This window comes from Lactuca serriola, chromosome 3 (assembly GCF_051521515.1).
Source record: "Lactuca serriola cultivar US96UC23 chromosome 3, Lser_US96UC23_V15, whole genome shotgun sequence".
Classification (NCBI taxonomy): domain Eukaryota; kingdom Viridiplantae; phylum Streptophyta; class Magnoliopsida; order Asterales; family Asteraceae; genus Lactuca; species Lactuca serriola.
The window spans coordinates 148,864,612-148,883,063 of NC_136410.1; the positions used below are offsets into that span (position 1 = coordinate 148,864,612).

At 41.1% G+C, this 18,452-nt stretch overlaps 1 protein-coding gene across 1 annotated transcript; it reads right to left on the minus strand.

Moving 5' to 3' along the window:
• Positions 1-732: 732 nt before the first annotated feature.
• Positions 733-18,367, minus strand: LOC145095790 (uncharacterized). The gene is made up of 4 exons (XM_079033617.1): positions 18,235-18,367; positions 17,411-18,117; positions 17,153-17,305; positions 733-1,500 (listed from the first exon to the last, which is right to left on the minus strand). Exons 1-4 carry the CDS (start codon positions 18,365-18,367, stop codon positions 733-735), a joined length of 1,761 nt encoding a protein of 586 aa, XP_078889743.1.
• Positions 18,368-18,452: the final 85 nt, after the last annotated feature.

Here is an 18,452-nt window from a genome sequence, read left to right on the forward strand (position 1 = left end):
TTTTGTCCGTTGAATCTTGTCAGAATTATTTCCAACGATGATGACGTCATCTACATACACAAGGATAGCAACATAGACCCCTCCCCTTTGATAAGTGAATAAGGAGTGATCTGCTTTTGATTGTTCGAAGCTCAAGGAGATGAGGAAACTTGTTAACTTTCTGTACCAGTTTCTTGACGCTTGCTTGAGCCCGTAAAGAGATTTTCGAAGACGACAGACTCTAGTTTCTCCTTCCTTTGCAAACCCTTCTGGAATCTTCATGTAGACTTCTTCATCTAAGTCTCCATGTAAGAACGCATTGTTGACGTCCAGTTGATGGATGATCCAGTTTTTCTTAGTTGCAACGGCTAATAGAGTTCGAACAGTGACAAGCTTGGCAACCGGAGCAAAAGTTTCATGATAGTCTACTCCTTCCATTTATGTGAAACCCTTTGCAACGAGTCTGGCTTTGTATCTTTCAACCTCTCCATTGGATTTGAACTTTGTCTTGTAAACCCAATTTGAGTCTATAGGTCACTTTCCTTTCGGCAATTCTTCTAAAGTCCACGTCCCATTCTTTTCAAGAGCCTTTATTTCTTGATGCATGGCATTCCGCCATTTCTCATCCTGTGCAGCTTGTTCAAAACAACTTGGTTCTTGATTAGAACTTATTGCCGTTAAAAAAGCTTTGTGAGAATGAGAAAATTTATCATAAGAAACGAAATGAGAAATGAGGTGTACCGTTGAGTTTGCTTAACTGGAGTCGGGTTGTGAGTTGGTGACCGAAGGGGGAAGGTTCACGATGTATTCATTGAGACGAGCCGGTTGTATTTGTATCCTTTTGCTACTTGGTTCCGGTTCTTCGTGAGGAATGGTATGATCTTCTTGGATTTCTTGATCCAATATGGGGTTGCCATTTTCAAAGGAATCATCCTCATGTTGAGCATTCTTTTCTTCTTCAGTTCTTGTATCATCAGATGTTGTGCTAGGACAATCTTGTGATGGATCATCAAAACAAGTGTTTTGCCCACCATCGTCCAAGTTGGAGTTAGTGGACTCAAAATGAACTTTGGTTGGTTCATCTTTGTTGCAATCAAAACTTCCGGGAATGTGCTTGAAGGGAAAATTGTCTTCAAGAAATAATACGTCACGACTTACAATGATTTTTTTACTTTCAATGTCATAAATTTTGTATCCCTTTGTTCCTTGCGGGTAACCTAAAAAAACTCTGGGTTTCCCTTTTTTTTCGAATTTGTCTCCTCCGGTGTTGGTGTTTTTAAAATAAGCTAAGCATCCGAAGACTCTCAAATGCTCATAATTAGGTTCTTCATTCCAAACAAGTTCGTAAGGGGTCTTGTTTTCAATTACCTTTGACTGGAGACGATTTATTATGTATGCAACGGTTAAAGTACATTCTCCCCAAAATCTTTTTGGAATATTTGCCTCGAAGCGTAAGGCACGTGCTGTCTCGTTTCCTTTCCACAACCCCGTTTTGTTGAGGGGTGTGGGGACAAGTAGTTTCTAACAAAATTCCGTTTTTCTCATAAAAAGCGATCATGGTGTTAGATGTGAATTCCCCACCGTTATCACACCTAACCCTTTTTATTAGTTTTTCAAATTGAACCTCAACCAGCTTATGAAAATTCATTAGGCATTGACTAGCATCGCTGTTGTGTTTTATTAAGAAAACCCATACCGATCTACTATAATCGTCAACGATGGTGAGAAAAAAATTTGCACGTGTGTATGAAGGAACCCGATAGCCTCCTCAAATATCACAATGGATAAGTTCAAAACAGCCATTGGTTTTAATAAAACTCTTTGGAAAAGGGTTACGAACATGTTTGGCCTTAGCACACGAATCACAAAAGACATTGCTAAGTTTACTAGAATTATTTTTAAAGAGATTGTGTCACAACTGGAAATTTTGTGTCATGTAATCTAAACATTCAAGTTAATGTGAATCAAAAACTTCAATCAAATACATTATACAAGTACTACAAGTAGTCATCAAACAATTGGAAAACCCTAGAAGTTCTTGTTAAGTCTATTTTGGACTAGAACTTCCTTATTGGATCCAAGTGGACCAATAAGCTTCCAATTGGACTATCATGGGCTTAGAACCCTAATTGGGCTCTAATTGGACTCACATCTATTTATTTCAATATTGTGAGCCATGTTGGACCTAGAATGAAATAAATTAATGACTATGAACCATAATTAACCTAATTTGACCCTAACAAGTCATAAAAATCACATTTAAATTTAATTGGACCAAAAATCACTCAACTTAACCATGAGAATTGGGCTTAAGTATTTAAGGCCCAAACACCCTCATTTCCTCCATTATTCTCGGCCCAAAAGCTCAAGCCCAAGAAGAGGGTTGACCTTAGTGTGCCACCTCCTTATTGTCTTGTGGATCTCCATGCAAATCCATTCCATGAATCCATGCACATCACTTCATGTCTACATCTCCCTCTCTCTTCTTGAACTCGGCCGAGAGCAACACCACACACACACAAAACACTCACAAACTCTCTCTAAAATTCACTCAAGACTTCTTCCTCTTCTCCATCCAAAATCTTGAAAATTAGGAAGCATTCAAGGAAGTTCTTCCACAAAATCATCATCTAAGGTAAGGTTTTGCTTGGATCTATGACTTGTATTCCTTATTTATCAAAAATCTCTTCCTAATCCATGCAAAAATCATGATCTTGCACTCTAGAAACCCCATAAACTCGAAAATTTCATCAAGGAGTGCAAAGGCCAAAAATCACTTCATTTCTTCCAATCTTTCTTCAAAAACCGAATCAACACCCAAGGTGAGCTTCATACCCCCTATTTTCTGTTTTTATGAGTTTTGTGGGGGGGGGGGGGGGGGGAATACAAGTGAAAGTGTAGATCTATATGTGTTTATATGCCTTGTATGATTTTCATGCTTATATGTATGCTTTTATGTGTTTTAATGTTGGATCTAGCCATAAAACTCCTCAAAACCGAGATATAACTTATGTTATATGATTTTAGCATGAAATGTATTTCTACATACAAAGTGTTTCAAGAAAGATAGCTAAATGGTTTAGTAACAATTTTCTTTAAGCTAAAAACACAAATTTTGGGCCAAAAATGTGAAAAATACAAAATTAAGGGCCCAAATTGACATTTCACAGATTCTGATGGATGAAGTGTGCCAAAACAGTTTCCATAAAACTATTTCTGGAATTATACTTAATTAGAGGATTAAAAACATAAATTTCAAGCTTAATGGGCTAAAAATGAAAATTTCGGCCCAATGAGGCCCATTATGCGAATATTTCTGTTTTGGAGGGCCAAAACTGTGATTTTCTGTAAAACAGTGGACCATAAGTGATCCAAGTCCTTTTCAAAGGTTTAAAATGATTTTTAAATTTAAAAAGGACCAAAATTGCAAAAAATTTTACAATTTGGGCCAAAATTGTCAAAATTGCGAAAAGAAGGGTATTAACCGAGAAAACTGAAATTTCAGGGACTTAAGCTGTTTTCTATGAAAAATATGCTGGAAAATGTTTATTTCAATAATTTTTGGTGTTAAAATGTCAAGAAAATTGATTTAAGGACCAAACCGGAAAATATTTTAAATAAAGGGTTGAAAAAGTAAATTTTACAAACAAGGAGGGGCTGAAAACAGAAAATTTTCATGACTAATTCAATACATACAATTTGACCAAGTAATGGTACTACAACTATCGACAAAATACAATACACTACAACACCAAAAGTCGTTGTTAAACGAATTGGTTCGGTCTCGAACCAATAAAAATCCGAAACCACTAACACAACGATACTATGATACTACAATACTATGATTCATACAAATAACGATTCGGAATTCATTATACATGTGCACAGACGTCTACGCACTATCTTTGGGCCCCACAAGTGTAAAATCTTGTTCGTTGAGCCTAGCTAGCCCGACGACCTGATCTTAAGGCCTAAAGACTTCATCTTACGAAGTGTTGGGTTTTACCAATCCGACACGACGTAACCGGACTTTCAATGGCTGTAGACTACTGGTCCCCAAGGGTCCTTTAGTGTCGCTAGTAGAGTCTGCCTTTTTGCGAGGCGGGTCTGGGACCCCTCGTACCTTTTTATCCCCAACCGGCTAATGGAGTCGTCGAGGCCTTCGTGTCCTCCTTCTCTTCGGATGTGGGACTACAGGACGGTTGGATAACGTGATTAGTACGGACGACGCCTTCGGGATCGTTAGTATTGCTATAGACTAGTCGTTTGTGTAACGCGTGTTTGTAGCGGATAATCATGCTCAAAAATAATCCAATGTCGTCTGGAATGATAACTTCATGCGTTGCAATGGTTTCAAGTAATTTCATGGAATTCAAAGAATTAGGAAAACATCGGGTTTTCCTAGGGTTTTCAATACATACAATTTCAGAATACATACGATTTCAACAAACAATATTTTACAAGTATAGAAAACAAACAAGCATACTTATGGATCTTCACACCTTTTTGACTATACTATTTTCAGAAAATATCGGATTTTCTGGCGGTTTTCAAAAGACACGAAACGTTCTTTTTTTTAAATACAACTTATGAACTCACCAACATTTCATATGTTGACGTTTTTCAAAATACTTGTATTCTCAGGGAACCAGTGAATCAAAGGAAATCGTATTTCAGTGATGGCTTGCAGTTTATTTATGTACGAATCGAACAATTTATTGTGGAATGTAATGTTTAAACAATGTATTTCATGTAAACTCTACTGGTTGTACAATACTAATGCATGGTGACGAATGTTGTTATGTTTCATATATATTCAATGTTATGGTATTCAATTGAGTCACGACAGCCCCCGGACGTTTCCGCCGTCTGGTTCGGGGGTGTGACAGGTTGGTATCAGAGCTTTGTTTATAGTGAACTAGCATGTCGAGCCATACATTGATATGCAACTATAAACCAAAAAGGGGGACTAACATAACTCTGAACAAAACAAGTAAATAAAACACACTTGCTTGCATTAGGGATAAGAACCTAACGCCGAATCAAACACAATAATGCTGGTATCTCGGTTCATTCGAGACTGTTCTTAGTGATACCAAGGAGTGAATGTAGCCTGATCAACTACATTCTCTCCAAAGTAAAACTAACACACGTCTTGATGAGATCGGGATAGCTAGGTAACCTAAAACTATACCCTTTATCATCGACAAGAGAACGTTTGCTTGGTCTGTACAATAGTCATAGAACCTAGGAATAATGTTAGCATATTCACGTACTCGCGCAGACAGCATGGCTGGTTTTCATCACCCTGGAGACCCCTACTTCCCTAATCAGGGAAACAACGGGTGGCTAGAGGAGGAGGAGCCTGAGGAAGAGCCTGAAGAGGAACCTGAGGAGGACCCCGAGGAAGAATCTGACGGAGAACCGGAGGCAGAAGCCGAGGACGAGCCTGTCGAACCCGAAGAAGACGAAGAGCAATTTGAAGAGGAGCTCGAGGGCAGCGAAGGGGGTGATTCGGACGCGGAGTCCGAGGTCATTGACCCCCCTTACCCGATCAGGGTGCCTGCTTATCGTGTGGGTCCCACTGGACCTACCCCTCCTTGGGGTATCGATCTTTGGAGATGGAGCAGACATCAGGGACAGCGACCCCCGTTTGGCAGGTCGCGGGAGTTCTTTGATCTGAGGGACGGAGGACCGGCCGACCGAGCCCTACCGGTCATGGTGAGACGGTTACGGGACACCGGCGACCTTGCTCAGGGCACTGCTGATCAAGTGCACCAGTTGTGGACTAGGGTCGAGCGTGCGGAGCAGGAGACGCGTGACGTCCTTCGGGAGTTTCACATGAGGCAGGTAAGGTGGGAGTCTCGACTTCAGGACGCAGAACGCCTAGTGGCTCGTCTTCAAGGAGCATCCACATCTTCGGCACCACCTCCTGACGCAGCTCATCGCAATTAGGGACAGACTTATCATAGTAGGTCATTAGGAACTATATTATGTACTTCGGCTCTATGTTTAAGTGACTACACTACTCGTGGAGCCGTTATGCTGTCAGATTAGTGTTACTTACGTATGCTCTTACGAGCAAATTTTCTTGTACTAAACTCGGATAATATTGAATAAACTTTTATGTGTTTTGCTATGATATTACAAGATGTTATGCGTTGAGAAGTATTGATTGTATGCTTGACGATAGTAATGTTTAGGTTCGTACCATACATCTAGTTAGTAGGATCACGACCTCACAGAGACCACATACACTCAACATCTTTCCGTTTCATGACAGAAAGATGCCTCGCCCAGCTACTCGCGGAAATCCCGAACCAACCCCGCCCGAAGTTGACTCCACTGCTTTCCAGGCAGCCGTGTCCGCTGCAGTCACCGCAGCTATGGCACAACTTCACCGAGGGAACAACGGAGGAGGCAATGGTCAAGGCTCCGGAAGTTCGAACAACGGGACGAACCAAGGACTCACTAAAACGTGCACCTACAAGGACTTTGCGAACGCTAAACCCCGAACTTTCAACGGCACGGGAGGGGTGATTTCCTTGAAGAGATGGATCGAGAAGGTAGAGTCGGTGTTTGAGATATGCGAATGCCCCGAGCAGATGAAGGTGAAGTTCGCGGCCTGCACTTTCGTGGACCAAGCCCTCACTTGGTGGAATGGACATGTGGAAGCTATGACACTTCCTGTCGCCAACTCTATCCCATGGGCAGAAATGAAAGAAATGTTAATGGCTGAGTACTGCCCCCGAGGCGAAATTCAAAGGATGGAGCAGGAACTATGGAACCTCACGGTGCAGAATGCTAACATCGACGCCTACATCTCGAGATTCAGCGAATTATCCCTATTGTGCCCGGGTATGATCACGTCAGAAGGGAAGAAGGTTGAACGATTCATTTGGGGACTGACATCCCCCATTCAAGGAAATGTGATAGCGGGGAACCCTGAAACGTTTGACAGTGCGAAGAGATTGGCAAAGAGGCTGTACGATCATAACAACAAAAGAGGCGAGAAACCATTAGAGACTGAGAAGAAAAAGGAGGGTGATGGCAGGAGAGGGAAGAACCCCAAGAGGAAGGGGCGTCAGGGCCCCGAGACCTCTAAAAGGCAGCAAACAGTGGCAGTTAACGCTGTCACCACACCGGTTCCAGTCACCCCACATGCTCCAGCCTCAGCTGCTTCAAATGCTTCAAGACCCTACTCCGCTAATCTTCCTAGTTGCAATAAGTGCGGCCTCCACCATCACGGCGAATGCAGGGAACTCCATTGCACCAGTTGCAACCGAAGGGGACACACTGCAAGGTTCTGCAGAACGTACCCTCCTAGGAACCAGAGTCAGGGGAACAACCAGAACAACAACAACAACAACAACTACCGCAATAACAACAACACCAATGCCGGCGGCAATAATGCAGGGCCTAGCCACACCTGCTACGGGTGTGGAAGGACGAGACATTTTCGCCGAGATTGCCCTAACAATAACTCAGGAAACAGAGGAGCAGGAAGAATGCTGACTATGGGTCAGAGTGATGCAGTCCAGGATCCCGCAGTTGTGAACGGTACGTTCCTCCTAAACCACACCTATGCATGCATCTTATTTGATACCGGAGCGGAATGAAGTTTCGTAAGCGAGAAGTTTAAACATTTATTAAAACAACAACCCCAGAGGCTAGATGAAACATATACGGTAGAAATGGCCAATGGGAAAACCGAATCCACTGAGGAGATTTACACTGGATGTACCCTAACCCTTAACCAGCACGTCTTTCGAATAGACCTAATGCCAGTATCAGTTAGGAGTTTCGATGTAATTATCGGCATGGATTGGTTAAGCCCCCACCATGCTGAGATTTTGTGCCGCGAGAAGGCCGTTCGCCTTCATCTTCCGAATCACGAAACCCTAGTGATCTACGGAGACAAACCCAGTACGAATCTCCGCCTCATCTCGTGCATCAAAGCACAAAAACACCTGCGAAAGAACAATTTGGCGTTCCTGGCTCACATAGTGGACAGGACCAAAGAAGAAACTAACATCCAAGACATTCCGGTAGCGTGTGAATTCCCGGATGTGTTTCCTGAAGATCTTCCGGGAGTACCCCCAGAGAGACAGGTTGAGTTCCGAATCGACCTCGTTCCAGGAGCGACTCCCCTCGCTAAATCACCATATCGGTTGGCTCCTGCCGAAATGCAGGAACTGTCTAGCCAACTCAGTGAGCTTCTGGACAAGGGATTTATCCGACCTAGCTACTCGCCGTGGGGAGCCCCAGTGCTCTTTGTCAAAAAGAAGGACGGATCTTTCAGAATGTGCATCGATTACAGAGAGTTGAATAAACTCACTGTTAAAAACCGCTACCCACTCCCCCGAATCGATGATCTATTCGACCAGCTCCAAGGAGCTAGTTATTTCTCCAAAATAGATCTACGGTCCGGATACCACCAGCTCAAGGTCCGAGAAGAGGATATTCCCAAAACCGCTTTCCGAACTCGCTATGGACATTATGAATTCGTCGTAATGCCCTTCGGTCTAACAAATGCACCTGCCGCATTTATGGACCTAATGAATCGAATCTGTCGACCGTTCCTTGACAACTTCGTCATTGTGTTTATCGATGACATTCTCGTCTATTCACGAAGCAAGGAGGAGCACGGCCAGCATCTACGACAAATTCTAGACACTCTGCGATCGGAAAAGCTTTACGCCAAACTCTCCAAGTGTGAGTTCTGGCTTCGGAGTGTAAATTTCCTAGGCCACGTGGTTAGCCAAGACGGAATTCATGTGGACCCCTCTAAGGTCAAAGCTGTGGAAGGATGGGCAACTCCGACTACACCCACAGAGATTCGTCAGTTTTTAGGCCTAGCAGGCTACTATAGGAGATTCATCCAAAACTTCTCTAAAATCGCCAAGCCACTTACCTTGCTTACGCAAAAGAGCGTGCCATTCAAATGGACAGACCGGCAAGAGATTGCGTTTCAAACCTTGAAGCAAGCTCTCTGTAGCGCTCCTGTACTATCACTACCTGAAGGAACAGAAGATTTTGTAGTCTACTGTGACGCGTCGAATCAGGGCCTAGGCTGTGTTCTCATGCAACGTGGAAGAGTGATAGCATATGCGTCCCGCCAACTAAAGATGCATGAGGTAAATTATACGACCCATGACCTAGAACTGGGAGCTGTGGTTTTTGCTCTAAAAATTTGGAGGCACTACTTGTACGGTACAAAGTGCACCATCTTCACAGACCACAAGAGCCTCCAGCACATCTTGAATCAAAAGGAGCTGAACATGAGACAGCGACGATGGGTGGAATTACTAAATGACTATGAATGCGAGATCAAGTACCATCCAGGCAAGGCCAACATGGTAGCTAACGCATTAAGTCGGAAGGAGTACACAAATCGCCGTACGAAAACGCACTCGATAACCATTCAGTCTCATCTGGCCACTCAAATTGCATCAGTCCAGGCAGAGGCTATGGAAGCGGAAAATAGGAATAGTGAGGCATTGCGCGGGATGGAGAAGAATCTAGAAGTCAAGGAGAATGGGGTATACTACTTCATGAACCGCATTTGGGTCCCAAAAATCGGAGGATTTAGAGAGACCGTTATGAAGGAAGCCCACAAGACACGATACTCCATTCACCCTGGTTCGGACAAGATGTATTTGGACATTAAGCAGCACTATTGGTGGCCTAACATGAAGGCGGAAATCGCAAATTATGTTAGTAAGTGCCTTACGTGCGCCAGGGTAAAGGTGGAATACCAGAAACCTTCAGGATTGTTACAACAACCGGCAATCCCTGAGTGGAAATGGGAGGGGATATCTATGGACTTCGTGACCAAGCTGCCTAAGACGTCGGACGGACTGGACACCATATGGGTAATAATCGACCGACTGACGAAATCTGCCCATTTCCTACCAATCAAAGAGTCCTACAAGATGGAGAGACTGACGCGTTTGTACCTACGAGAGATTGTAAGACTTCATGGAGTGCCAAAATCTATCATCTCGGATAGGGACAGTAGGTTCACGTCGCGGTTTTGGCAATAACTCCACAAGGCAATGGGAACTCATCTTGATATGAGCACTGCGTATCACCCACAAACGGACGGTCAGAGCGAACGAACCATCCAGACGCTCGAGGACATGCTTCGTGCATGTGTGATAGACTTTGGAAAGTCTTGGGATACCCACCTACCGTTGATCGAGTTTTCATATAACAATAGTTATCATTCGAGCATCAAGGTGGCTCCTTTCGAAGCACTGTACGGGCGTAAGTGTAGATCACCGTTGTGTTGGGCGGAAGTAGGTGACACCCAGCTAGCAAAAACGCATACGTCAAACAGGGCATTAACGGGACCGGAAATCATTCGCGAGACCACAGAAAAGATTGTCCAGATCAAAGCTCGATTACAAGCATCGCGTGACCGACAAAAGAGCTACGCTGATAAACGGCGAAAGCCCTTAGAATTCCAGGTCGGTGATCGAGTATTGTTGAAGGTCTCACCCTGGAAAGGGGTTATACGTTTCGGAAAACGGGGAAAGCTAAACCCGCGATACATTGGACCTTTCGAAATCGTCGCACGAATAGGCCCGGTAGCCTACAGACTACAACTACCCGCGGAGCTAAACGGTGTACACCCCGTGTTTCATGTCTCTAATCTGAAAAAGTGCCTATCAGATGAAACCCTTGTCATTCCTCTTGACGAAATCGAAATCAATGAGAATCTCCTGTTCGTCGAAGAACCAATTGAAATCATGGACAGGGAGGTGAAGCGTACTAAGCAGAGCCGCATCCCGATCGTGAAGGTACGGTGGGACGCAAAGCGTGGGCCAGAATTCACGTGGGAACGCGAAGATCAAATGAAGCAGAAGTACCCTCACCTATTCTAGCATTCTCAAATCTAGCTTTCAAACAGAATTTCGGGACGAAATTCCCTCTAACGGGGGGATGATGTCACAACTGGAAATTTTGTGTCATGTAATCTAAACATTCAAGTTAATGTGAATCAAAAACTTCAATCAAATACATTATACAAGTACTACAAGTAGTCATCAAACAATTGGAAAACCCTAGAAGTTCTTGTTAAGTCTATTTTGGACTAGAACTTACTTATTGGATCCAAGTGGACCAATAAGCTTCCAATTGGACTATCATGGGCTTAGAACCCTAATTGGGCTCTAATTGGACTCACATCTATTTATTTCAATATTGTGAGCCATGTTGGACCTAGAATGAAATAAATTAATGACTATGAACCATAATTAACCTAATTTGACCCTAACAAGTCATAAAAATCACATTTAAATTTAATTGGACCAAAAATCACTCAACTTAACCATGAGAATTGGGCTTAAGTATTTAAGGCCCAAACACCCTCATTTCCTCCATTATTCTCGGCCCAAAAGCTCAAGCCCAAGAAGAGGGTTGACCTTAGTGTGCCACCTCCTTATTGTCTTGTGGATCTCCATGCAAATCCATTCCATGTATCCATGCACATCACTTCATGTCTACATCTCCCTCTCTCTTCTTGAACTCGGCCGAGAGCAACACCACACACACACAAAACACTCACAAACTCTCCCTAAAATTCACTCAAGACTTCTTCCTCTTCTCCATCCAAAATCTCGAAAATTAGGAAGCATTCAAGGAAGTTCTTCCACAAAATCATCATCTAAGGTAAGGTTTTGCTTGGATCTATGACTTGTATTCCTTATTTATCAAAAATCTCTTCCTAATCCATGCAAAAATCATGATCTTGCACTCTAGAAACCCCATAAACTCGAAAATTTCATCAAGGAGTGCAAAGGCCAAAAATCACTTCATTTCTTCCAATTTTTCTTCAAAAACCGAATCAACACCCAAGGTGAGCTTCATACCCCCTATTTTCTGTTTTTATGAGTTTTGTGGGGGGGGGGGGGGGGAATACAAGTGAAAGTGTAGATCTATATGTGTTTATATGCCTTGTATGATTTCCATGCTTATATGTATGCTTTTATGTGTTTTAATGTTGGATCTAGCCATAAAACTCCTCAAAACCGAGATATAACTTATGTTATATGATTTTAGCATGAAATGTATTTCTACATACAAAGTGTTTCAAGAAAGATAGCTAAATGGTTTAGTAACAATTTTCTTTAAGCTAAAAACACAAATTTTGGGCCAAAAATGTGAAAAATACAAAATTAAGGGCCCAAATTGACATTTCACAGATTCTGATGGATGAAGTGTGCCAAAACAGTTTCCATAAAACTATTTCTGGAATTATACTCAATTAGAGGATTAAAAACATAAATTTCAAGCTTAATGGGCTAAAAATGAAAACTTCGGCCCAATGAGGCCCATTATGCGAATTTTTCTGTTTTGGAGGGCCAAAACTGTGATTTTCTGTAAAACAGTGGACCATAAGTGATCCAAGTCCTTTTCAAAGGTTTAAAATGATTTTTAAATTTAAAAAGGACCAAAATTGCAAAAAATTTTACAATTTGGGCCAAAATTGTCAAAATTGCGAAAAGAAGGGTATTAACCGAGAAAACTGAAATTTCAGGGACTTAAGCTGTTTTCTATGAAAAATATGCTGGAAAATGTTTATTTCAATAATTTTTGGTGTTAAAATGTCAAGAAAATTGATTTAAGGACCAAACCGGAAAATATTTTAAATAAAGGGTTGAAAAAGTAAATTTTACAAACAAGGAGGGGCTGAAAACAGAAAATTTTCATGACTAATTCAATACATACAATTTGACCAAGTAATGGTACTACAACTATCGACAAAATACAATACACTACAACACCAAAAGTCGTTGTTAAACGAATTGGTTCGGTCTCGAACCAATAAAAATCCGAAACCACTAACACAACGATACTATGATACTACAATACTATGATTCATACAAATAACGATTCGGAATTCATTATACATGTGCACAGACGTCTACGCACTATCTTTGGGCCCCACAAGTGTAAAATCTTGTTCGTTGAGCCTAGCTAGCCCGACGACCTGATCTTAAGGCCCAAAGACTTCATCTTACGAAGTGTTGGGTTTTACCAATCCGACACGACGTAACCGGACTTTCAATGGCTGTAGACTACTGGTCCCTAAGGGTCCTTTAGTGTCGCTAGTAGAGTCTGCCTTTTTGCGAGGCGGGTCTGGGACCCCTCGTACCTTTTTATCCCCAACCGGCTAATGGAGTCGTCGAGGCCTTCGTGTGACAACCTGAAATTTCCAATTGTATAAACCTCATCTATTCAATAGAAGCTAGTTCAGTTTCTGTGATTTTCAAGCTTTTCCGAACAAGTTTGTGTACATTAGGGTTTATGTTTTAGATGATATCAGGAGAGTGGATACTCCTGGGTTTTGTGAAACTTGGGCATTTCAAGTTTCATACTATTACAGTCCAACATCAGGAATAAAAACATTTTCTGTCAAAATATTCCAGGACTATAAATAGTTTTCTGAATTAAATTAATTCATTATTCACAATTCCAAATAGAGAAAAGCCATATTCTCTCTGACGGATCTTCGGGTTTTCATCCCATATTGTGAGTTTACTTTTCTAAGTATGTTTCAATACTTGTTAGATGCTCATTAACACAAATTACATGTCTATATATCAAGATCCGGGAGTTTACCGCCCAAGAACGTTCTTGGGGAGTAAACTCCAAAATGGAACTTTAATGCTTTCTAGACCCATCCACATGTTAGAGGACTTATCAAGGACATTGTGTATGATCTTTATAGCCTAGAAATCATCCAAGAAACGTAAGTTCTAGGAGTTTACGGCCAAGGAACTCCCTTGGGCCGTAAACCCCTTTTCAAGGGCTTAAATGCCCTAAAACTTTCCCCAAATGCTTAAGGACTCTAACCACTAATGCTTGTGCTTGTTTAGAACATCAAAAGGCCACAAAAACCATAAATTCCTAGGAGTTTACGGCCAAGGAACTCCCTTGGGCCGTAAACCCCTTTTTGTGGGACAAAAATCATTCCAAGCTACCCTTAAGCCTTTAGACAAATTACCTTGCACCTTTGGGACTAGAATGGAGAGTAGAACACATAGAAATCACTCCTTGAAAGGAGTTTACGGCCAAGGAACATGACTTGGGCCGTAAACTCCAAGTGAAGGCACCAAAGTGTGCCTCTTGTCCCCATTAGCCTTAGATAAATTCATGGATGCCATTCTTGATGTTTAAGTGCCTCAAATCAATTAAATTCCTAGAGTTTACGGCCGTAAACTCTAAGGTGAAGGACCTTAGGCCGTAAACTCCCTTATGGAGTGTTCTAAAGCCTTAAAACTACTTCATGTGTTATTCCAACAAAGCTAGGAGTGTTCTAGATGCAAAATAACACCACAAGACACCCAAAAACACCATTTGAGGAGTTCACGGCCATAAACCTATGAGTTTACGGCCGTAAACTCCAAGGTGTGGGGTTGTTGGGTGGTGAACTCCTATACAAGGCTATTTGATGTTTTAAACCCTTTTGCCTTGTCCCGTAGCAACTTAGATGCAACCATTTGGACCCTAAACACTCATAAAAGTGTTTAAATGTTTTCTAAGTGTCTTAACTTATTTAATTAAGTTATTATATGTCTAATTAGTTATATATATGTTTATTATATGATAACTAGGCTCGTGCGTGTAAACCAGTCTCCGTTTGTCACCTAGCACGGTAGCCGACACCGCAATTCAAACGACTCACCACAAGTGAGTTCATACCCCTTGAATCCACCTTTGAAATGATTTTAAGCGTTTTAAATACTTTATGGGGGGGGAATACAAGTCAAATACTTATAGTTACTGCTTCAATCACATGTGATTGCATTTAATCACATGTGATTAATAACTAGGAGAACAACGATTTTTACCACTGTTCAAACTGTTTTTCAAACTGCTTTACTATTGAAATGTTTTACAAACTGTTTTACTATCCAAACTTATTTATAGACTGTGATTCAACAAATGCTTCTTATACTTAAACTATTTTATCAACTTATGCCTTCAAAATGTTTTATAGATCGACATCAAGTCGATCTTCTCTTGAAATTATATTTATGCTCCAAATGTTTTATGAAAACTTATTTATGCTTTTATATATCCAATTGCATGCCCATATATGTATAGATATATAAATAATGTTTAAAGGGCTTAGGAAGGCCATCCGCCCTATTTCCTTTTCCTCGATTTGGATGTGGTCTGGTGGGATTTCGGGTGACCATCCGAATGTCGTTTCCATATTACTTATATATCATATATACATGTATAGACATAAAGGTACTTCCATATTCATACTCATCAGTACATCATTAGCTGGTTACCATCGGGGTAACGCAGGACAATACATATACAGATATACTAGAAACAATACATATACAGATATAATAGAAACAATACTTATACAGATATACTAGAAACAATACATATACAGATATACGAGAAACAATACATATACAGATATACGAGAAACAATACATATACAGATATACGAGAAACAATACATATACAGATATACGAGAAACAATACATATACATGAATACTTAACAATTGTGATCCACTGTATCGGGCATGCCTTAAATGTCATGGCCCGAGTTGTAGCCAGAATTCTCTTGGAGGGAGAGCATGAGTTTGCGTATAGATCTATACTGGATTGACTATCCTACACCTTGCTGCTAGCTACAGCCGGACCTGCAGGTCTGCGGGTGCCAAACGTCATTTCTTATTATGACCGTTCATTATGTCGTTGATTTTCAGTCGATAGCATGGTGCAATTAATCACAATATACCTTAATATAAATCCGGTTTAAGGTAGTAGTATTTAGTACAGCAGTAGTCTTAATATACAAAGCTACAGTACTACAATGATTTACCCATTACATATTTTAGTGATAACCTCACTTAAGCATTAATGTACAAACTATATTTTAACAAATGATAGTTATATTTGGGTAATCACACACTTTTACAACAGAAAGGTTTACGAAACAGCCTAGCCTTGGTAGAAGGTTACTTTTATAGAAAATATAGGATTTTCTGAGGGATTCAAACTTTTACAAACACTTTCAAACATTTACCTACATTTTTACAACTTATACATTGAGACAGGTTCAAACGTTTTTACAAGAAACATTGACACTAAAATACTTATGAACTCACCAGCTTAATGCTGATAAACTCTTTCAAAATAACTTGTATTCTCAGGTCATCAGTAGACAGGTACCGAGGCCAGCTTTTGAGAAGATGGTGTGCATTCAAGACTCACCTCATATTATTTTGTGTTTCATTATTTTGGTGTCTATAACTGTACAGAACACACTTGTATTAAAATTATATATTTAATGCAATGGATGATGTTGTTTGCTTATTTACATTTACTGTGTTGTGATACTGTACATGACGTCCTCCGCCCCGGAACGTTTCCGCCGTTCTTGGTTTTGGGGTGCGACACTTCGTGTCCTCCTTCTCTTCGGATGTGGGACTACAGGACGGTTGGATAACGTTATTAGTACGGACGACGCCTTTGGGATCGTTAGTATTGCTATAGACTAGTCGTTTGTGTAACGCGTATTTGTAGCGGATAATCATGCTCAAAAATAATCCAATGTCGTCTGGAATGATAACTTCATGCGTTGCAATGGTTTCAAGTAATTTCATGGAATTCAAAGAATTAGGAAAACATCGGGTTTTCCTAGGGTTTTCAATACATACAATTTCAGAATACATACGATTTCAACAAACAATATTTTACAAGTATAGAAAACAAACAAGCATACTTATGGATCTTCACACCTTTTTGACTATACTATTTTCAGAAAATATCGGATTTTCTGGCGGTTTTCAAAAGACACGAAACGTTCTTTTTTTTAAATACAACTTATGAACTCACCAACATTTCATATGTTGACGTTTTTCAAAATACTTGTATTCTCAGGGAACCAGTGAATCAAAGGAAATCGTATTTCAGTGATGGCTTGCAGTTTATTTATGTACGAATCGAACAATTTATTGTGGAATGTAATGTTTAAACAATGTATTTCATGTAAACTCTACTGGTTGTACAATACTAATGCATGGTGACGAATGTTGTTATGTTTCATATATATTCAATGTTATGGTATTCAATTGAGTCACGACAGCCCCCGGACGTTTCCGCCGTCTGGTTCGGGGGTGTGACAGATTGACATTGGAGAGTTTATCCCTTGTAGCATGCCCTAATCTTTTATGCCATGTGTCCGTGGTGACGATCATCGCTTTTCTTCCTTTCTTGAACATGTCCATGAGATACAACCCCCCTTGGCACCTACCCGATCCAATCAAGCTCCTCGTTCGAAGCCCCTGCATGACAAAAAATGTAGGGAAAAAGGTTACAACACACTTGAGATCTTTGCAAATTTTGCTAACAGAAAGGAGGTTATGTTTAAAATTAGGGATATAAAGAACCCCTTTTAATTTTTCTCCCCCTAGCAACAAAAAATCTCCCTTTCCCTCAATAGGAATGGTATCGCCATTTGGTATGGTGATAGGAGCTTCATTTGAGATTCCCTTCTTATTTTTAAGAAGGTTGGATTTGTAAATTATGTTTTCGGTGCAACCTGTGTCAACAACCCATACATCATCCCTATTACCTGTCATGTTGGCCTCAGGTTTTGTCTCACCATTGTTGCTCAAACTCGAAAAGAACTTCATAAACTCTTGGTATTGTTCTTCATTTAATCCGGGTATGGAGCTTGCTTGGGTGTTAACACATGCAGCTTTTGGTTTTCTCTTGTCGTCTCTCTTCCCGGGCCACCAATCGGGATAACCAACTAGTTTGAAACACCCTTCTCGTTTGTGCCCGTTCCTTCCACAAAAAGTGCATTCATCGTCTTGCTTGTTTTCTTTTTCTTGTTTGGCCGTGTGCTTCCCTTTCGCTGGTCTGAAATCATGTTTCTGAAAGGCTTTGAATGCAGCTGGTTCTGGAGTGGCTTGGTTCTCAAGCGATATGGCCCTTTGTCTTTCATCTTCTGCCACCATGTGATAAGCCGTCCCTAGAGTAGGAACAGGTTTTGTTGCTAAGATTTGGGTCCTGATAACATTGAAATCGCTGTCTAGGCCCATAAGAAACTCATAAAGTTGTTGTTTCTCAAGATGAGCGGTGATTTTCTTTCCTAGTTCACACGTACATTTGTTACATGAACAACATGGAAAAGCAAAAATTGAATGAGACTCATCCCATAATGACCTGAGATGGGTGTAGTAGGTCGAAACGCTGCTGCCCTCTTAACGTGTAGAGGCGATCTTCTGCTTTAGCTCGTAAGCCCTCGGTGCACTTTCTTTCCCAAATCTTTCTTTCAGGTCTGACCAAATATCTAATGATGTGTTGGCGTATTTCATGCTGTCACGTATACCTTTCTCCATGGCTGTGGTAAGCCACCCCTTTATCATTGCATCGCACCTATGGAGACAAAATCTCCGGTTTCTTCAAGGTTCCATCAATGAAATC

Excerpts from the sequence above, each read along its gene's own strand:
- LOC145095790 (XM_079033617.1), bottom strand. The coding sequence starts at position 18,367 with ATGGAGAAAGGTATACGTGACAGCATGAAATACGCCAACACATCATTA. Across the intron at positions 18,118-18,234 it reads GCAGAAGATCGCCTCTACAC|GAAAGAAAATCACCGCTCAT; the intron begins GTTAAGAGGGCA and ends CGTGTGAACTAG. Across the intron at positions 1,501-17,152 it reads CAAGGGATAAACTCTCCAAT|AAACTACTTGTCCCCACACC; the intron begins GTCAATCTGTCA and ends GAATTTTGTTAG.